This window comes from Macrobrachium rosenbergii, chromosome 5 (genome assembly GCF_040412425.1).
Source record: "Macrobrachium rosenbergii isolate ZJJX-2024 chromosome 5, ASM4041242v1, whole genome shotgun sequence".
Classification (NCBI taxonomy): Eukaryota; Metazoa; Arthropoda; class Malacostraca; order Decapoda; family Palaemonidae; genus Macrobrachium; species Macrobrachium rosenbergii.
Genome location: NC_089745.1, coordinates 61055919 through 61079033, shown reverse-complemented (window position 1 = coordinate 61079033; position 23115 = coordinate 61055919). Strand labels below are relative to the sequence as shown.

The window sequence follows — 23115 nt, the reverse complement described above, 5'->3', positions numbered from 1 at the left end:
TAAAGGGAAAATCCACTTTTCTGATAAGGCACTTAAGGTACACCTAGATGTCACAGCAAACATCCCAGATGGTCCTATTTTTTCTACACCTTAGCACAAACAAACCTCTCTCTCTGCTTGGGGTGAGAATTATTTTAGTAGCCTTCATTAAAAGGGCAAACCTTCACTCCTTTCCTAAGTTGCATTGCTTCCAAAAGTACAGTCGACCCCTGGTATTCGCAGGGTGAGGGACTACAACCACCCGTGATAAGTTGAAATCTGCTATGAGTTGGAACCCCCTCTAAAAATGCTTATACATTAACTGTCTGCTTTGAATAGCTCAAACACCATATATACCTTAAACTATCATCCTAAATACTTTAATATCAATTCAAAGTCATCTTACAACATTACTGTACCCTTAAAAATATATGGCTTATAGCTACACATGAACACTCCCACAACTGTTACTGTACTCTTACCAAGGCACAAACTAATCAAGTTATCCTTATATGTATTCAGGCACGCACATTTTCTTTCATGAGTATTCAAGCCTTACCATTTTCTTTTAACATACATATGTAGATATGGGTGACATTGGTACATTAAATACAGTACCTAAATACTGTATTTAAATATATACTGAAAAAATATATGAAATAATGATAAGATTACATAAATCAGCTGTTCAGTCCAATGAATGACGAAGATATATGACTGCACGGCAAAGCAGAGGAGTTACATCTCCTCTGGGGGCGCCTCTTCCCCTTCTTCAGGGGCTTCTTCAGACACTTCTTCACAGGTTTTGGGAGTCCTTCTTCATCTGCTCAAGAAACATGGTGATAAGCAGCTGCTGTTGCTGCTTCATGGTGACAAGGGTGTTATTATAGGGTGCCATTGCTGCATCAAGGGCATTTGTGAACTGTAAGGAGCGTTCCATGTAAGGATTCCATGCTGAATCCGACTCCTGTGCCCCCTTGATTATCTTCTGAAGTTGGGACAGATGTTCCAAAGACAGGCCCTCATCCTCCTCCTTGTCCCCTGAACATGCCGTGTCTTCTTCCTCACTGGCAGACTTCATCAGCTCTCCCAAATACTGGTCTGTCAGGGGATCAGAGTGAGCATCAACGTGGGTGCTGACTTCATCCTCAGTGATGTCATCGAAGCCTTCTCCACCAAGCATCCTTGCCAATTGGACTACCTTATCAATGGCCGAATGTTGAATTTCTTCAAGAGAGGGCCCTTATAATCGTGAATACACACCAGACAAATTTCCATCACACACTGAGGGTCTCCTTTTTCATATCCTGCAACGATCGGTCGATGAAGGTCAGACATGGCAATCGCGTAAATTCACTGTCAGCGTCCATTTCATTCACGAGGTGCTCGAGGGAGTTCCGGGTATGGAGTGCCTTGAAGGCACAGATCATGCCCTGGTCCATAGGCTGGAGAGAGGTGGTGTTGGCTGGGAGGATCCAGAGGGTGGCCACTAGCACTATCCATAATTAACAACACCTTAACTCCATGCACAAGTCATTGAAGTATTTCCTAACTTGAGGGATAAAGCTCTGAATGAACCAGTGATCTGTAAGGACTTTGATGATCCAGGCCTTGGGGTTGTGCATCCAAAATCGAGGGCCCAGGTGTTTGCAGCCTTGTAAATGAGTCTTGGTTTCAGCTGAAGCCAGCAGCATTGCCACACATGATGAGGGTAACCCTATCCTTCTGGGCCTTGAACCAGGGGGCTCTGGCATTGTCCTTCATGAGGTATGTCCGTGAAGGTACCTCCTTCCAGAAAAAGCCAGTCTCATCCATACTGAACACCTGTCGTGGATGGTAGCCCTTGCCCTAATGATTTTCTTGAAGGTCTTGGGATATTTCACAGCTGCTTCTGTGTCTGCCTATGCTACTTCCCCATGCAGAGAAACACTCTTTAGTCGGAACTGCCTCTGAAAACAGTAGAACCACCTCTTGCTGTCCTTAAAACCTTGAGGAGCTGACGATGGTCCAGCTTCTTCCTCTTCCTCTTCTCTTTCAGCAGGTTCGTCGAGGCCTAAGAAGTCTGCTTCCTGTATGTCGCTGCCTTCTGTATAAGTTGAAAACTGCTGGTAGAGTTGTCATGCCTTCTCACAAAAGATGATGGCGTCAAGGGGGATGTTGTTCTTATGGCAGTCCATGATCCAAAATGCCAAGGCCGAGTGCATCCTCACAATGATCTTCTTACACAGTGGGAACCTTCTTGGCACTATTGTCCCAGCTAACATGGCATTCCTTATCTCCACCTCTCTCTTCCTGATGTACCTGGACAGTATTCTCATTCATGCCATAATCGCAGGCTAACGCAGCGTAACTTTTCCCTTCCTTTAACATATCCAGCAGTCCTACCTTCTCCTGGAGCATCATGACCTTCCTCTGGCGCTTAGGCTCTTTGCCAGAAGCCTTAGAAGGAGCAGAGAGTTTACGAGGCATCTTAGGGCACAACTACACAGGTTAACACTGCGAACAAAGATGCAGAAAATACACAGATACACAAGCGACACTCGAACAGTGGAAGGATACGCTTTGAAGTGGCAGAGATGGGGCTCCCCAGTACGTACGTACATCTCCACAAGAGAAAGTCTTGGGGTTACACAGCCAATCAGCGCCAAGGGTACAGCCAATCAGCGCTAAGAGGAAATAATGGCACTCCTGGATTGGCTGCTTTGCAAACGCTAAAAGGTGTGCCAAGTAGCATTGCGCCTAGGTATTTCAGCTTCCCAATATGCATTTTCCTTTCGCAAGCTTTGCATTAGAATTTCCGGGGGTGGTTTTGGGACGAAAATTTTTAAAGAAAAAATACATTTGACTGATATTTTGCTGTTTACATAAAAATTAGTATCTGAAAATTAAATATTTTTTTTATCAAAAAATGCAATTAATCAAGAAAATAGAGTAAAATGAAAATACTGTAGATTGACGGGGCAGGTTCTGCAGATGTAAACAAACCTAACGTTTTGTTTGGAGGTAGTCCCGTCATTCTACAAACTACCCATGTATTTTAGATATGCTCTACTATCGTCCTAAAACACTTTATCATTTCAAAATCATCTTAAAACACAACGAAATGTCAATAAAATGTACATTATGTGCAGTACTGACATGCAAAATATCAATGTTGTTATGCGCAGTATCCTGTACTGTATATGATGTGCAAATGACCCAGCAACCCTGCCCAGCTTCCCAGTTCATGCGTATGCCTCTACTGTTCAAGTGTTTTGCTGTGTATCTATCTTTGTTTGCAGTGTTAATCTGTGGAATCATGCCCTAAGATGCATCCTAAACACCCTGCTCTTTCTAAGACTTCTGGCAAAGAGCCTAAGTGCCAGAGGAAGGTCATGACGCTCCTTGGTGGAGATGAAGTCGGCGCCTTCATTGATGGCTGCTCTGACACCCTGATGGACCAGGATTTGGAAGAGCTGATAAAGTCTGCCAGCAAGGAAGATGATGTGGCAAGTTCAGGGAACAGGGACGAGGAGGAGGATGAGGCTCTGTCTTTGGAATGTCTGTTCAGACTTATGAGGATAGCCAAGGATCTAGGGGAGATGACTGGGGCATGGGATCCTAATATGCAATGCTCCAAAGACTTTTCATATTGCCTTGATGGGATTTTGGCACCCCATAAAACCTTCTCCACATGAAGCATCAGCAACAGCAGCTGCCTATCACCATGAACAAGGACCCTCAAAAGCCTACCCAAGCCCCTGAAGAAGTGCAATTGGTGGATGAATCACCTGAAGAAGGGAAAGAGGCACCCCCAGATGAGATGTAGAAGGGAAAGAGGCACCCCCAGATGAGAAGTAACTCCTCTGCTTTGCTGTGCAGTCTTATCTTCATCATCATTCATCGGACTACACAGCTAATTCATCATAAAAATGTATATTTAGTCATGAGAATAAAATTAAAATATCACAATTAGTGAATACTGTACTGTAAGTCATTTTCCATAAAAATGTATATTTAGTCGTGAAAATGAAATGAAAATACAGTAATCCGTGAATTTTCTGTGATATACTTGGAGATACGTTCCACAGAAAAATCCATGATAGACTGAAGCAGCGAATGCTGAACTACGATATAAGGGGGTCAACTGTATTGTATATAACATCACATACACATTATATATATATATATATATATATATATATATATATATATATATATATATATATATATATATATATATATATATATATATATATATATATATATATACATTATTATGAGTAAGTAAACTGAGTGTTTCATTACCAATGTTTTTACTAAGGCATATCAGAATTTTTCATCTTGGCTCATTTCACCAAACACACCATTCCAGGTCAATACAACTTATTACATATGTAACTGTAATTGTTTCAAATCTTTTAACATGCATATTATAACCCATGTAAAAGAGATGTTCAGTGTATAACGTATAAAATTTACCTCTGAAATAAAGTATAACATACAAAAAACTCATTCTGATTTTGTGAACACTTCAAGATCTTTACTTTAAAAATACTTAAGTAACTTCAACTGGGTGTCCAGCAATACAGCAGCTTACTGTAAAAAATGCCATAGTTATAAGATTTTCTCAACAATACCTGTACACAGTTAATTCTCATCCTACACATGGTAACTATTATAAAATATTTGGGAAAAACAATTTTCTTGGTCAAGATGAATATTAGCAGATATCTGTTCAATGGATGACTGCACAAAGATACCAAAAAAGATTTGATGAAACTATGAATACTGAACTCAATACTTCATAGAATGCAGAGAAATCAATATACTAATCAACCAAGAACATAAAACTACTTAGGGTAATATTCCTATTAATAATATGATGTGCTGGTTATCTCAGCCTTTAAAGTTCCCCTGAAACCTGGTTACCTCGACCTGGAGCGGGAACGGGAGTAGGAGCGCCGGGATCCACGCCTTCTCTTGGTGCCTGAACGATCACGTGACCTATAACAGCCATTGAAGATAATTTTTAAAGTTCTTGCTCACAACAATCTATCTTTTGAAGATACAAGTTATGGCTGAAGGAAAAGGGGCTTAATAAAAAGGAGAAAGTTTTTAACTTTAAATCTAGACAATATACATTCATTATTTTGCCAGCATCAAGAAATTTACTGCATAAAATCAGTTTGTAACCTGATACTATACACAAACCAATGCTTACATGGCCTTGAATTAGAAAAAAATATATATGAACTATGTACCAGCCTCAAATGTAGCAAGGACCAGCATTGCAAATGTGGATGATGTATTCCTTTAATATTCAGCATTTATTTCTTTAATATCTTGTATACAAGCTGCCGTGTTTATTTTCCATAGCACTAGGCTTTTTATTACAGGCGATCTAACGTATCACCAATTTAACCTTTCTTGTAGTTACATACCTTTCACCAACTCTGTTCATGAAAAACACTTTCTACTTAAACATGGAAGGAGAAAAATAAAAAAAAAAAAAATAATTATTTACTTATTCTGACAACAATATTTACTTGAATTTCTAGGCTACCCTACAGAATGATAAAATGTCATTAAGTTCAGTGTATGTGTCACCCTGGCTTACAAGTTGACCTCTAGATTTTAAACTTAAAATTCTGAGTTAGACCTATACTATACCTGCCATGTAAATCAAGCCCCAGACATACAGTAGTCTACTGGCAGACCAAACCTTAACATGGATAGGCTATATTATATGGTAACTTGTGTCAGAGGCATTTTAGACCAGCCCGTCGGCCTAGCCAATAGCGATACAATAACCACAATACTGTACCTCTTGTTATATGGCATACTGTACTATACAACAAACTACTGTATAATAGATTGACATAATGTAGGGGCACAACTCATAAAAATATTTGATACTGACAAATTATATTGATAACTTTACCATACTTAGCTGTATCCTTAAAAACTTTTATCAATTACGTACAGTCAATGGTGCCAGAAACCCTAGGCGGCAAAATGTGAAACTGTGCATTTGTTGAACTTCCTAACACTTAACTTGTACTTGCAGATCCTTGGATTCACATGAACTGACACATTAATACATTATCATGAAACTGCATAGATGACACCATATAATATTTTCATGGGCTGCTTCAATTCAGCAGCAAAGTAGTGAAACTTAAAGACAATCTGTGTTGTTAGTCTTTACAACCAGGTATCTGCTGTTGAAAACAGTGTTATTATTTCATCTTAATAATAACTGAATTTTGACTATTACAGTACTCTACTTTACAGCATATTAATGTGTTTAATCTATTAAATAAGTTCACAGAATGTACAGTTTAATTCAGAAATATTTGTGAAGAAAGTTTAATATTAGAGATGCACAACGTGGCACAATGATTACTATGATGGCTTTTCATTGTTTACCAGTCTGTGATAAAGGTTTGCATTTAATTCCCCCTGCGTATGTCAACTCTTGAGTTTCGGAATAAATTTCATGCTTAAAAAGTCCACTTGTGAGCTGCAATTTATGGTAGAAGAAAAATTTAAATGTATACCATAACAGATTAGTCTAACTCCAACTGGCTACAACTTCACCACCTAGGAACAACTTCATCTGATCAGCCCTATAATTCTATATATATTTGAACATTGTGAGATTTTCTTTAAAAATTTTTACTCTAAATTTCAGGGGGTTGCACCATACACAAAGTATTAAATGTGTATGCATGTGTGTGTGTGTTTGTGGTGCAGCATGTTGGATCTGTAGTGCAAAAAGCTAGGCTTTAAGTCACATGAAAATGCTTGGGTATGATTCTTACACAACTGTTACTACTGTATATGCTTTTAATATAAAAAATACTAAGATAAATTTTAACATCTTTACACTAATAAGTCTGACAAAAGAAAAATTAATACCTATACTGACAAAACATAGTATTTATCACGGGCACAAACTGCTTGTTTACAAAAGTTACAATCTAAGACTAGTGAGCACAATAGTTAACCTCTGCAACTGAAAACAGCAGTATTTGGTCATTTGTCTATTTTAATGCTTTCATTAGATAATTTTAATATAATGTATTTTACTTTTTGCGATATCCTTTTAAAGCTTGACAGTATTCTGTTTACCAACAGCTGTTTACTCCTGGGGATTAACAGACAACTGGAATTAAAAACAAAAACTCAGAAATTTTTAAACTTTTGCTGTAGTTTCAGATGCCCACTTCATCAGTTCAAAATGCAGCTACTTAAATTTGCACATATAGAGGATGGTGACTTTTTCATGTCCTTTTACTTTCACCAGTTTTAGATGTTGATTACACATAGCTCAACAGCCTGAACACTGCTTCTCCAGCTGAAGTTTCAATCTGCAGTTTAAATTTATCTGTAAATTTCCCTTCTCTAAATGATTGTAAAAAAGGAATGAACATTACATGTTTTATCAACAGAAGCCACAATCAAGTATTAAATTACAACAAGCCAACAATTGTCCTGCAGTTTTCACGAGTTACAAAACAATGTTATCCAGTCATGCAGGAAAAAAAATTGGGGGGAAGGGCAGCATAGGTGTTTCTTCACTGGGTTCTTGTTGGTAGATTGCTTTCCTGACAAATAGTATCCAGTCTTTCAACATTTTTAAATAGGGTAACATTACATATGCAGAACATTTGGCAAGTGTAGTTCCTACCTAAACTGGAACTCACATGTTACAAGAAATGTACAGTGAAGTAATTTTTTGGAGACAAAATTGAAGGGTAGCAAGATATGTGAGAGTGGATGATACGCAATGTACATGGGATGTAGAATCACAGAAATCTGTCCCACTACCAGTTGAAGTTCTTTTCTCAATGACTACCAATCAAAATAGACTGCAAGTTAAATAAAATCTTGAAACAACACCACTGAACAAATGACCAGTACTGTTCTCTTTTTTTTTTAACATACTTTATAAAGAATTTACTAAATTTTTTTGCTAATATCCATTAACTTTTCTCATTCTTCCTTAAAAGTAAAAATGTCCAGCCTAAAATCTATCAAATTGCTGCTGCAACTGACTTTCATAATGGCAGGTAACAATGTATTTATAGCAACAATCAGTTTCCAATTAGTGTTATACAGACTGAAAATATATTTGATATGAGCAATAATTGCCTGGTAATTTAGCTCTTTTTATTCAACTACTATTTTAGGTTCAAATGATAAAAACCTTTCAGGAGGACAACCTTAATGGAGTGTCTAACACAATATTTACAATAAGGCTATCTTGGATGTAAAACTAAATACTTTGTACTTTACTTCACCTAAATTCTGTAGATTTCATTTGTTCTTCACCTAAAGGAAAATTCAATATGCTTGTGTATCCTAACATTCCTATCTGAATTCTATATGTACTTTTAACTTACGTTAGTCAATAAAGAAAAAAAAATTAATGACGTAATGAATACCAGTGGATTAGCAGTGGCCATTATGATATGAGGTAAGTAATGTTGGATAGATTACCAATGAATGCCCAACAATAATATATTTGCTACATTGCTGGCCATTTGATTGACAAAATTAAGCAACAATTCTGGTCACTTACTGAATGGGTAATGACCTTTACTATGAAGGCCAATGCTTAAAATGTTATTGTTGTAGAATTAAATATGAGCATTCATGAAAACTTGTCCTCTTATGTAATAATGTATTTCACTCCCACTGTACTTCAGCCCCAACTATACCACTATGGAGTGAGTTCAGAATTGTGATGGCAATTCTATTAATAATAATAATAATAATAATAATAATAATAATAATAATAATACATGACTGTTTTTAGACAGAATGGTAATGATTAAAAGTCCATGAAAGGTTCTGCTCAGCTAGTTACCACTAAAAAGGGTGGATCAGAAAACCTATTGGCAACTTTTTTTTTTTAGTGAGATAGTCCAAGAAGTGTCTCAAGGACTTGCAGGATACTGGAGGTTCTACTTGGGATCTACATCTTGAATTATGTCTGGGTTAAATGAAAGCACACTGACCTACAACTTGTAACTAGGTTATTATATTAAAAGGAAAAGAAATATACTTCAGCCCATCAGAGAGCAAAAATATATCGTGAGGCTATGGAGAACCAAAGATATACCCAAATCTGATAAAAAAAAAAAGCTAGTTCTATGTACTTGAGGAGGAATCTACGAAGCTTATTAGATACTGACCATTTAATCCAACAGTTCAACAGTTGAGAAAGCAAAGACCTATGCAACTTAACGATGAAAATGAGACTGTTCCACTACAAACCAATACTTTTAAATAACCTATTTGTTCATCCACCCAAATCTCAGCCTGCTAACTACATATACCAGCATATGGAAAAAGAGGAAAGATGAAGACCTCAACCTGAGAGTTCTGGCAGAAAGAGCACAAGACAGAAGATAGTGTAGAGAATTTGTTTCATATCTACCCCCATGAAGGTTAAAATTAACATGTAAAAGTTTATGATGATTACCATTTTTATAGTGCTTGTGGGGAGTATTTAAGTTTCCATGAAATAATTTATGTATGTAAACATTAATCTCCTCTCAAATAGCCTTTCTATTGAGCATGCAGCTGTACAGTATACAAGTTCTAAGATGTCCTACAAGAGATATGTTGGTGATTCTTTGGATTTTGAGACATCGGTAGGACCAGGTTACGTACTGCTCCACCCAAAGGTGACCAACAGATTTCATCACTTGCAGTATCTTCATTTTGTGCTTCTTCTTCTGTTCCTGATTCGATGGATCAGCTGTAAGTTTTTCTGTTTTTGACTTGTCACAAGTAACTCAAGGACAGCTTGCACCATCTTTTGGAAAGTCTTCCTTTTGCCTTCTCTAATGAAGGATTGTCAAAGGAGCTCTCCTCTCTCGCTGATTTTTCTAAGACCCCTACCCAGGCTAAACTTCATGTTGGCTACTTTTTCCTAGCACCATCTGCATCCTTTCTTGCCTGTTCCAAAGGTGCCAGCTGCCTGTTGTGTTCCTGGCTTCTCAAACCCTTCAGTTCCTGTTCCTATCAAGGGCACCCAAGTGTCCAGTTGTAACAAAGCTCCTGTCAATACTGAAGGACCCTTATTCAGTAGGACTCCTGGAGCATACAGTTCTGTACCTAGCCAAATCTTGCTCTTGCCTCCAGTTATTCCCTTGTCTCTGACAGTGCACCTGCCTCAAAGTGTGCTCTTGTTGTCATCCATACTCCTGCAGTCACCCGGTCTCCAATACTGGTTCTACCTCTGTTGCCTATCTGGGCTCTTGTCACATTCCAGACTCATACAACACTCATAACTTCGGCACCTGTCTCCAGTCATGATCCTGCCCCAACTCTTGCTCCTTGCCCTTACAACACTGCCATAACTACATATACTTAGTCTCTAGCCTCATCCAATCATGCTATGCTCCTGGTACCCACAGGTCTCCAGTACAGTGCTCCCACACTTTTTCACGGGAATAAGTTCCAGAACCCACCGCGAAAATGCAAAATCCGTGGAAATTCAAAATCCACTCTGAAAATGATTATAAGTGCTTATAACTCAAATACCTTGTACCCCTTAAACTAAAATGTGTATAACTGCCCATTTTAATATTTCACTGCCAAATTTAACAGTTCAAACAAAAATTTACCTTAAATTATTATACCGTGCGGACGTAAGGAAAATGTTTTTTTCAAAAATTCACCATAAATCGAAATATTGTGCTAGAGACTTCCAATTTATTGCAAAATAAAGATAAATGATTGAATATTACTAGAATGTAATAGTTTTAGCTTACAATTGCGTTTTTCGACCATTTCGGTCGAGCTAAAGTTGACCGAAGGTTGAAATTTTGGCAGTTATCGTGATTTATGTGAAAATATTTCAAAAGGGATAAAAGCTACAACCATGAATTATTTTCAGTTGTATTCTACATGAAATTGCACACATTTTCATATATAAAAGTTTATGTAACGACTAATGTAAAACGATGCAAACATTACAACAACGTGATTTAAAGAATTTCTGGCGTGACGTAAGGAAAAAGTTTTTTCAACAAATTCATCATAAATCGAAATATTGTGCTAGAGACTTCCAATTTGTTGCAAAATGAAGGTAAATGATTGAATATTACTAGAATGTAAGAGTTTTAGCTTACAATTGCGTTTTTTGACCATTTTGGTCGAGTCAAAATTGACCGAAGGTTGAAATTTTGGCAGTTATCGAGATTTATATGAAAATATTTCCAAACTGATAAAAGCTACAACCATGGGTTGTATTTTGTTGTATTTTACATGAAATTGCACACAATTTCATATATAAAACTTTACGTAACGGCTAATATAAAACAGTGCAAAAACTACAACAAAATGACGAAAGAATTTCTGAAATTTTCGGCCGAGTTACCGCGCGGACGTAAGGAAAAAGTTTTTTTCAAAAATTCACCATAAATCGAAATATTGTGCTAGAGACTTCCAATTTGTTACAAAATGAAGGTAAATGATTGAATATTACTAGAATGTAAGAGTTTTAGCTTACAATTGCGTTTTTCGACCATTTCGGTCGAGTCAAAGTTGACCGAAGGTTGAAATTTTTTGTAGTCGACGTATGGTACGTCCACTTGGCACCCAACAGACAATTTTAGTCGACGTATGATACGTCCAGTAGGCGTTTAAGGGTTAAGCTCAATCTGGTGCTCCCTACCCCAGAATGAGCTTAACAAGTTTACGTATGATGATTGCCTAATTATTTTCATTTTATTTTCCAGTCTGCTTTTATTGAAATGTAAAAAGTTGTATAATTATAGCAAGGAAAATATGAAAAAAATGAATGACAAAGTAACACCAGGTTTATCTATAGTTAAACTATACTGTACAAAACAAATAAACATAAATGCATAAAAAATCACTCTCTCTATTATCTAAGTGAGAGAGCAAGAGATTAGTGGTCAAACATTCTGTAAGACTTATTTAAATATTGCTCTATGAAAAAATTCGTGAATTGGTGCAAGTTCCTGTGTAAAACATAAAGATATGTTCCACAAAAATCCGCGACAAAGTGAAGCGAGAAAAAGTGAAGTGCATAAAAGTGGGGGTCCACTGTATCCAGTCATACTTCTGGTGTTCTCTAACCATTCTTAAACTACGAGTAAGGCCACTGGCACCAGTAATACTCCTTGTGTCAGCTGTTCTACTTCAAGTTGTTCTGCTCTTAGCAGAGAGTTCTAAGTTATACTTAAAAGCAAGGGGAAATAGAGGGCTCAAATCTCATTAGCCTTGATCCAGGTAGCAAGAGGTCCCTTTTGAGAAATATCCACAAGCCTGTGAAATGAGTTCTCTCAGCTAATGAGAAACAGAAGCCTTAGAAATCAGGATAATTCTGAAGACTCGTGTGCAGGGACACAAAAAGAACACAAAAAGAAAATCGAAAAGTTCTATTCGATGCATATACAACTTTGAAGTAGCTGAAGGGGAGAGAGAAAAAACAGAGTCTAATCTTTGCCAGAAGGCTGAGTTTTGGCTATGAACTCTTGGGCAGAAACAAGTCCCATTGAGGACCAGCACCTAGCATGAAACACTCCTCCCAAAAGGGTATGCAGCTCTGTGACATACTTTGAGGAGACCACGGCAACCCAGAACACAACTAAAAGCAAAGCATTCCATAGACATTCATGAGGGGGCATGGTGAGGTTGCATAACAATACAGTTAAGTCTTAATTGGACAAAGACTCAAGACAGAAGACAGTGACTTTGGATCACTATTTTTGGTTGAGGGAGGTGGTAGAGGATCACTGTGAGAACACATGGAAGTGAGGCTGTTTCAAAACAAACAACCAAGCAGGAAAATACCTGGAAAGTCCAGGAACTGTACTTGCTGTAGCCAAAAGGAAGTAATGATTGTCGTCATGGGTTTGCTGACTTCTGAAACTTCACTGGGAACTGTCTCTGTAGTCCAAACAATGGAACCTGTGGATGCTAAGCCCATTCCAAAGTTGGAGCAACCTCTAACCCAAACTGCTGGGTTCATCTGTGATACACAAACAACATGGTGATAAGATCCAGAAGGAGAGTTAACCACAGATGCCACAGAGCCTTGCATACGTTTACATGATTGGACCACGCCAACAAGAGTATGATGAGCCCTGGTGAGACAGTCTACTAAGATGTTACAACCCCCGATACAAAGCTAGGCATGAAAAATAAATATGGGGAAAAGCAAAGAGACACCAAACGGTTGTGCTCTGATTCCCTATCCTACATAAGTAATGACAGTGGAGTTGTTGGCCATAATGCCAAAGCGGCAATGTGACATGGCAGTTATGAATACTTGTGGGTCTACTAAGGCTGCCCAAAATTATGTGGTTTATGTATGAAGCTTAGATGCTTATGGTTTTCCTCCCTGGACAACCACTCAGGGACGTGAACCTCTGATGATGTGGCATAGAGGAAACCAGTAAACTGACTGTGGTTAAGAAGCATAACATGCAAAGAAGGAAAGCTTATAACCTAACTCACAGACGAGGTCTTCCAGAAAGAGTTCAGGAACCACAGAATTAGAGACTGGAGGGAGCTTTGCTACAGAAAGCAAACATGGCTAGGTACTATGAGGCACTCTATTTCTTCTTCATTGTAACATTTACTAACATGCAGTACACGTAGCAAACATTCGGCATAGAAGCGTGATCTGAGAGGAACAACTGACGAGCCTTAATTATATCCTTGGTAGGAGTGAATTATCAGGTAACCCATTATTACAGTTCAAAATAATCAAACTTTCTCTGCAGAATTTGATCAAATCTTTTGAGTTGCTGATCATGAAGAGCAAAGTGATGACTGTAAGTCCTGGGGTTGGTCATAACCCTTGGTAGACCTGCAACCCATCATGCAAAAACCACATCCTTATGAGTAGTCAATGAACTTTGCCAAAGGGAACCGGAAGGTGTTGGAGCTCAGTATCTCGTCACTATCACACAGAGCAACCACCAAAGCTTCATGCAGAGGTTCGGCAAATAATCAATATCAAAGATGGTGCAGCCCAGATAAGGACCATGAAGGAAGCATCATCATGAAGCACACACAAAACCTCTGTAGTTTCCTCATCTGAGTCTTATACCAACATCCTATGTAGGCTGATCATTTGACACTAAGAGGCAGGAATTCTCATTAAAAGACACTCACAGCCATAATCACAAAGCGACAGACAGAAGTCAAGTCTGATGACTTGCCATTTCTAAAACTGAGGTTCAACCATATGCTTGCAAATATAGATTTTTTCACTAGCCAATAATATTCCTTAAGCAATAACACTTGTTTGGAAGTTATTAAAAGGCCTTTTTACCATATTAGCTTCATTTGTGTAAGTGATTAGTATGGGGGAGCAAGAATTTGAATGTTTTGTTGTTAAAGGGGACAAAAAACAAAATGGTCACAGAATGGACATTTCAGGTTAAAACTGATGGATATGATATTCTATAGTCCTGGTATAAAAAACATAAGACACATCCCAATACATAACATTTCCACTTGAAACCTAGCTGGCACCCTTAAATCTAAAGGTAAAAGAATGATCATGTTCATCCAGTAACAACTGCTGTATCAACTAAGGTAGCAAAATCTTTGACATATTGTAGGAATACTGCACTACACAATACAATAATAAACATTTAAAACTTCCCCTTTTACTAGTGCACATAACTTTATAAACATAACTAATTTTGAATTAGGAAATGTGTCCTTTAAGATTTTAATTCAGATATATGGTACAAGAGACAGGATAATGAAGAGTATACCTGAGCATACCTAAAACCATATCCAGCATAATTCAAGTTCTACACAAGCTGGATGACCAGCATTTTACTTTGCTATCTACTACGTACTAAGTTGGACACAATTTGATGCAGTTCATTTCTTCACTAGAATGTCAAGAAACAATGTCTTGGAGAGACAAATTTTTAAAAGTAATTTGTAGTTTTCCTAGATATAAAAACCATGCCTTTCTAGTAAAAAATATTTTTCACACATAGCTGAATGGCTGAATGAAGGTAGTTATAAGGCTAGCTATATGGTGATGCTAGTGAGTAAATGGGAGCACCATAAAACCTTCTGACATCTAAAGCATCACTATATCTTTTGCCTCTGGGTAAAAGGCCTTGGTTTGTATACTGTACTTAGGAAAAATACAAATTAATTAAAAAAATTTGTTATTTGTTCCTAAAGAAATACAAACCTACACCTTTTAAATGGAAACTCACTTTTTAGGAGAGTTATCCCAAAAATAGCTGTAGAAAACATCACACCTCAAAGAAAATGCTCCTGGGAGAAAAAGATATTCACGAGGGACATTATTCTCAAGAAACCCTTACAATATGGTGAGAGAAGCAAAGTCCTGGGCAGTACACCCCAGAAAATGGAGATGGAGCTTCTGAACAACCAAGCCCCTTCCTGGTGGGAGTGACATGTTGGTAGGCAGCATACCCTATTATTAAATAACAGGACTCAGAAAGCAAGAGAATTCAAGTAACTAATACAAAGTATTCGGTCAGGGTAGGCTCTATCATGTCACTTCTCAAGTAGTATGTTATGATTCGCATCAACAAAAAAAGCATCTCATCTGGATAACCACCAACACCGTCTCTGGAGGGGTTGAAATAACTACTGAATCTGATGGCAGGAACTGATGCATTCTGGGATTTTACCACAAATTCAGGAACAAAAGAGAGAATAGAGACCCCATTCCTCCAAGAACCAAACAAGATGCCAAGTAACTCCTCTAAATGCTTTGGCGAGACTAAGCTACCCAAAGGAGAGTCTTCAGAGTGAGCTCTCAGTCTGAGACTTCCCCCAAGGTCGCATAAGGCACTTGGGTTAGGCTGCCAAGCACAGGCCACAACCCACTTCAGAGAACAAGGCTATCAAAGAGGGGAAAAGACTGTTCAAAATTCCTAATAAGCAAGGATAAACTCCACCAAGCAGGGAAATCCAAGCTCTTTAGTCTGAAATATGGCTTACAGCTAAGCAAAAGCCTTCTAGTGGAGACTGACAAGAGCTTGTCCCAGCAAAAGTGAACAAGGAAGTCCTTGACCTACTAAACAGACACTCTGATCAGAGAGGGATACCTAGCCAAGGGAATCAGCATATCTTGATGAAACATGACCTGAGGCTAACGAGGAGTAACCGGGGTCAGCTTGAAACCTGGGGAGATCAAAAACCTGTTAATTACCTGAAAAATCAGGTTAAATAGCAGAAAAGCACAAACTTCCAGATTGCCCCAGGAATACTGGAATGCGGCTTCCATCACTGACCAGGGGAATGGAATGGAAGAACTGAATACTAGAAGCTCCCTGTTCAGCCTAGAAGCAAACAAGTCAAGTACAGAAGGTCCCCAGAGTTCAAACAGCCTCTCTGCCATTTGACAAAGTAAGGACCACTCTTGTCCCTACAACCAGGCCTCAGTGACTGAGATAGTCTAACACAATGCTCCAACTGTCAAGAATGTATCTCTGGTAAACAGTTCAATGGCATGACAAACCATCCACTAATGGTATCTGCAAATGTTAACTTGCAAAGCAGGAGCAAGACCATCCCCTTTTGCCTGACAAAAGTCATTATGTTTGTGTAGCTTCTTATCAGCATTACCAAGTGACCTATCAACTGTTACTGGAGAATGTGCAGGAACAGAAAGGCTTCATGTACTTCCAGTGTTAATATGCAGATAAAGTGTGTCCTGAGCCCATACACTGAAATCAAAGAACCTCTCAGATGAGCATTCTATCCCTCCTTCGATAGACCTGTGAATACTACATTTCAGGAGGAGGATAGTTCAGAGAAACTCACTAACCAGTTCCCACTGTCCCATCACCTCACTAGAACTTCCCTGTTCTTGACTTAATAGCATGAGTTGAGAGGAGAGGTCACTTGGAACTGTCCAGTGATGCTTCAGCCATCACTGAAGTGAGAGCAGGAGAATCTGTGTGTGTGTGAAACGAGCCTGTCAAAGATGACAGGTGGCTGAAGAAAACCTGCAAAAGCTAAGCTGGTTGTTCCTGCTACCATCTCCCTGAGTTTGCTCATAGCAGAGTCGAACAATAAGACCCTCACTGCTGCCAAATTTGAGCATACCCAGATACACTGACTACTGCTTGGGTGTGTGAGAGCCAACTTCTCTACTACCACAGTCCCCCCACCTCACAGCATAAAAACAAAGGAGGTGGTTTCTGGCCAGGAGCAAAAGTATTTTGGAGGATGCCACAACTAATCAATCATCCAATTAACACAGCAGGCATATACTTTGCAAATATGGCTGAGACAAAACCAAAGCAAGAACCCTCAGAAAACACCTCAGGAGCTGTCATCTGTTAGAAGAGCTTTGAACTAGTAAAAAGTCTTTAGGAAAAATGTAGGTACTTCTGAGAATTCCAATGGAAAGGTACTTGGAAGTGCACATCCCTCATATCCATCAAAAGCATGAAGTCAACCTCTATGGTGGAATACAGCACACCACATTCTATTTTCGTCTAAAAGCAAGTCTGCAAACACCACTCATTATATGGTGAGCCAGAGATTTTGGAGAATCTGGAAGGACAGAACAGACAGTATTAGTGTCTGACATCAGGGAGGGTGGCAGTCCTTGACAGGAATATGGTGTTCAGCCTGGAGGCCTGAAAATACCAGGGGTCCACACCATCTCTGCCACAATGCTAAATAGCGAAACATGCATCCCTCTACTTGTGGCAGCAGAGGAGTGGAATGACTAACCTCAGCAACCTCTGCTTTCCTTTCCCTTCCCTTGCCATAGCTGAGGAGTGAGAGAGAGAAAGGGCCAGGAAGGTTTCCCTCTCTTTTTGGAGGAAAAAGACTGGCTACTGGTCTGGGTTAGGAGGAACATAACCTGAAGATCCAGCCACACTCAAAGGTTTGGCATAAGGCATCTTTGATCCTGCTGAGGACTTGAAAGACACCAAATAGTGGATGAGTCTCAGGACTCCTACTTCCTGTTTTCTACTGATACCTCCATGTTTCCTATGGAAAGGAGTAACAGGAAGCGCCATACCGACCTGTTTCTGAGGTCTCAGGTTTCTCCCTGCTCTTTCTCAAAGATAAAGATATGGAGATGAGGAGGAGGAGGAGGATGGGAAAGTGCTCATAATGATAGGGAGTTAGGAAAGCTTGTGATTCCTTCCTGCTTCTCCTTTAAGCCTTGCTTCCCTTTGCCAAAGAACTGACTTTGGCTATATCTGTTGTTGGTGTCATCAAAGAAGCTGAGATTGATGCTGTTACAGCATCTTCCACAGTAGCAGGGTAGTGGTTTATTTGGTTGCTGGGTGGCAGGGAACCCTCTGATCCACACATCGGATTGCTGACCTGATACAAGGCATCACAACTGCAATCACAGTAGGTAGAATAACTGCTTTACCTCCTAAGCAGACCAAAGAGAAAACTCCACTGACAATAAGGTTCAACAAGGAAGGCTGTGGTTACCTCCCCCAAGATCAATATTAGGCTCACAAGGAACCTCACAAGGTTCTGAGGGCAAAATCCTACAGGAATGAAGATATTAGCTAAAGCAAGCACTGGAATCTTCCATGGACATGAACGATCTGCATAAATGGTACCAATCACCAAAACAAATAATTACCATAGACATACCCACCTAATATTGTGGTCCACAAACTTTTTGCACATTAACAGATTACAGCTAACTTATAACCTCTCAATCATGGTTTTCACTATAATAATTTTTAACTAACATGTAACCTCTAGAAATCTTGGTAGAAAATCCAAGGACATCTTAAGAGAGTGTAATACCACAGAGAACTGCAATGCAAACATCCTGTTTGCATGCATGCAATAAAGCACTGCTTACTCACTGAAAGAGAAGGTAGTGTGACTCAACTACATGAGCTTCAGGAAAGGCATAAGCTAAGAAAGCCTGCTTGAGAGAGCGAGTAAAGCACTACGGTGTAAAAGCAACTCCAGGTCTGTAAGCAAACCACCAGTAGACATGCATTCAACACAACTGAATATGAACAGATCCTCCAAGCTGTAAGTATTGTAAAAGAGGTCTGTCACAAACAAACTCCTTCCTGAGTACAGTCTGATGACCACATACACAACTAGGAGGGGGAGAAGGTAGAATAAGGCACATTAGGAACCAACGTGCATGTACCAAGAAGCAGGGGTGAGGGGTTATTGCAGTCCCCTCACACTCTGGGAGAGTATTCTGCTCCTATACCCATTCCCAGTATTCTACAGGTGAACGGGTGCATGCACACTCAACACCAAGTAATCCCAGAGCTGGTATGCACTAAAAGAGGGATGTCATGGAACAAACCCACTTTTGACAAACACGACCCAAGGATCAAGCATGTGTCTAAATTTTCATGCAGTTAATATTCCTTAATAAATTAAGATAAATATTATTGAGCATATCCATAAATACAATGCATTATAAATTTATCCAAGGTTTTTAATAATGATATACAATTGCCTTAGCTCAAGTATATCATGAAATGTTTTAGACAATGCAAAGATTTGTTATTACCTTAGCTCGAGTAGATCATGAAATGTTTTAGACAATGTGAAGATTTGTTATTATATGCCATCCTGAATAAATATACCTGTATTGTATTTAGCCTTTAATAAGCCCTGCACACAAAGATTTGGATGAAATTTCCATTATCTTTTTAATGTGTTTTTAACAAAATGCAGTACAAAACTTTAGCTATTTGCCCAGTATAAAGTCACACACAAGTAGTGCACATGGTATTTTTAAATATTTCATTATAAATTCATACCTTCTATTGTTCCATTCATTACTGAATTTAACAGCTTACAAGACCCTTTTCAGAACTTATAATGCTACATAACATGAGAGGGAAGGAAGAATCAGATTTCATACACACTACTACATCAGGTCTGGGCGTGTGTAATCTGTACTTCAGGGTCTTCGGTCTTTGTTAAGTGGAAAGGGTGAAAAGGTTGCCTCTGGCTTCAGTTGGACAACAAAATTGACAATTGTGCATGAAAGGCACAATGAAGTCACCCATCAGGTAAATGTATCATTTTTGGGGGGTTTTCTTCAAGTTAGTATCAATTAAATAGTGTACATTTTTAAAGCATAAAAATGTTGACCTATCAAACAAAACATTGTATTAATGATGTATAGATGGCTTATAAGGGTTCACAGGGTGAGTAGGTAATTTTTTATTGATTTATTTGAATTAAGTAGTTTTTACTCATGTTATGAATCCTGGAACAAATTAATAATGTGTGGTAAGGTGTCTCTTGTACTTAACAAATCTGAGAAAGCATTTGGTACACTATCTCTACCTGTAAAACTGTCAAAGTAATTCCATATTTGATGAATCATTACATTTAATTTTTAATGCTCTGAATGTAACTACAGTACACAATGGGATAGGGAAGGTTCTCCAGACTTTAGCCAAATAAATGCATTGGTAAAACTCAAAGCACACTAGTGAGCAATCATATTCCTCAAGTGCAAAGATCTAGATTTCTTGGTATTAAATCAGATGTGGGACTGCAGACTTGGCCTCCATAATCAGTAAGTAACAACACTGTGGTGTCTTTTTATATCAGGTCACTAATGCAGTTTGTTCTTCATGAATTATGGGAAAACTCCTTGTGAAGATTAAACTTAATTACTGTAAGCTGACATACTGCTTAGGTGTTTACCAAATATCTAGTCAAAAGATCTTGTTTCAGTGTAATGAACACAAAAAAGTTGTTGCAACAAACATCATATTGTAACAAGCATACTATTGCTGACAATCTGTAATATAAGCCAAAAAATATAAATTAATAGAGCTATAACTTTTTGCAATCTATAAATTATCTGGTACACACATGCATCAACCTTGACTGAAACTGACAACTCTCATATTTTGCATTAAATGCATAACCTATGCCTAAATATTTACATCAAGTATCAAAAATTGCCCACAATACCTTCAAATAAAAACTATTAATTTTTATTCTCCAATTAGCTATATACTAACACTGAGGGAACTTTAATATATTAAAACTACGACATCTAGCATCCCTATCATACGGTGACAAATGTAGGAATTACGTAAAAAATACTGGGGTCAATGAAATTACATACACTACAATCAACTGAGTACCATACCTCAACAATGTACATGCATAACAATAAATCTTATGATAATCTGTTGCATATATAGTACAGAAAGATATCTTTCTGATAAAATAAAATAGAAAACAAAACTGAAATTTCTTATAAAAAAAATTATCCATACCTCCAACACAGACTTCATAAAACGCATACCCCGTTACAACAAATATTTCAAAAATGATATTAACCTTTTACCTAAGTTACCCTTTTACCTTGACCTAGATCTCCGTCTCCTCGAGTTACGGGAACGAGACCAAGACCTGCTTCTTCTTCGTTGTGACCTTGATCTTGAGGATGACCTAGATGATCTGAAAAACAAAAGAAAATTACAGTACTATAAAAGTTTCAGAAAAGGGCCTTCCAGTTTCCCAGACACACAAATTAAACTACTACTGCAATACCTACTGGCTGGTGGTAACACTCATGAACAATTCTATTTATGAGTTTCTATAAACTGAGTGGATGTGTGTGCATATTTTTAAGGAATCTAGACAAAAATCTACACTTACAGACAAGGATAATCCAATACTCCCAAATGCAAATGATATGGACAGAGAGACATGAGTGACATGAAGGATTTGTATTCAAATGAGAAATGAAAACTACAGCACATAAGGCTAAGCAGCTAAAGGCCAGAGATGCTACAAAGAACCTTGAGAGAAATTTGTAGTGTGCTGCACTATGCATAGTGAAAGGGGTGGTCCCCCAAAGGGGACAACTTCAGGAAATTTTACAAACTGAAAATGTTGAAGTTCTAACAAAACCTCTGTTCAAGAACTGATATTCAATTTTAACTGAAATAAGCAGTCACAAGAAAAGCTTGATTGTTGATGTTGAACTACACTCTAAACCCATAGATTCTTCAGATATGTAATTGGTTCATTTTACATTCATTATACCACACAGCCTGTGACTTATTCAGTATAGAGGCAATATCTATGCCCTGTATCCCTTGGTATGTATGTTTCTGGATGTTCAAATTTATGTACTTCAGTTAATTACAAAAAAAGGATACACAACGCTTTCAGATACTGTACCTGGATCTTGAGCGTGATGACCTAGATGATTCTGAGTTTGATCTAGAGTATGACCGAGAATCTCGTCTTCCTCTTGAATAAGATCTAGATCTAGACTTCGACCTTGACCGGTGATATGAACTAGAACGAGACCTTGAATCTGAGCGACTTTTGTTTGGGGATTCATTACTTTGGCCATTTTTCTTCTGTAAATATATTAAAACTCCATCAGAGAGTATAAAACTATCAGACTTATAGACATATGAAAGCCTTACTATAATACTAAAAAACTCATTAGAATAAAGCACTACAGTGTGGCATCTGTCTAACTTCTAGACTAAATCTTGACCAGCTGTCAATTCCAGAAGCTACAATACATTTTTTTAAAACAAATGCTAAGCTTTACGACAGTTCATCACTTCAATAAAAAAAACTAACATTTTATTATCTCTTATTCACCTAACATATCAGCATGATGTTTTAATCTCAAAATGGGTGTATCTGCAACCACTGTGAGAGGCAATAGATAACAATAGTCAACAAAGAATGAAATTTAATTTTAAAATATTTTAGTGTTTGTACACAGGTAAAACTTGGTATCCACCATGGATCAGTAACGAACGCTACAAGAAGTACCAAAAGAGAGGCACCTGGAACTTGCTATATGAACTTGGTTTAGCTTTAAACCACAGAATCAGAGGCTGATTGAAAAAATCAATGTAAGTCATACCACGTCTATGGTGACAAAACAGAAGGGAAAGGAAGACATCCAATCAGGAAAGTGGCTTGTGGATGATGTGGAACAAGTGTAGGTTTCAATGTAATGCTGTTATGTTGGATGCTAATGACTGAAAAATGTATATTGTGAAGGAAGATGACTTAGTGTAGAGACACTCAATGACTGGAAACACTTCAACAAGTGTGAGACTTTAGCACTGTACATAAATACTTCTTACTGTCAAGATATTCAAGGATGTAGGATTGCTAAAACTT

At 38.1% G+C, this 23115-nt stretch overlaps 1 protein-coding gene across 5 annotated transcripts in view; it reads right to left on the bottom strand.

Moving 5' to 3' along the window:
• The window catches only part of LOC136838846 (zinc finger Ran-binding domain-containing protein 2-like), an 88360-nt gene that overhangs the window by 16035 nt on the left and 49210 nt on the right, over positions 1-23115 (bottom strand). For 3 of the 5 annotated variants that reach the window (XR_010853140.1, XM_067104489.1, XM_067104491.1), the window contains exons 6-8: positions 22144-22328; positions 21319-21414; positions 4891-4965 (exon numbers count right to left, since the gene is read on the bottom strand). Coding sequence is in view for 3 of the 5 variants with exons in the window: in XM_067104489.1 (XP_066960590.1) it covers positions 4891-4965; positions 21319-21414; positions 22144-22328 (356 nt within the window). In the remaining 2 variants the exon portion in view is untranslated. Of the gene's footprint in view, positions 1-4890; positions 4966-5464; positions 7335-21294; positions 21415-22143; positions 22329-23115 lie in introns of those variants that run through there. The other 2 variants (XR_010853141.1, XM_067104490.1) reach the window with 2 other exon arrangements.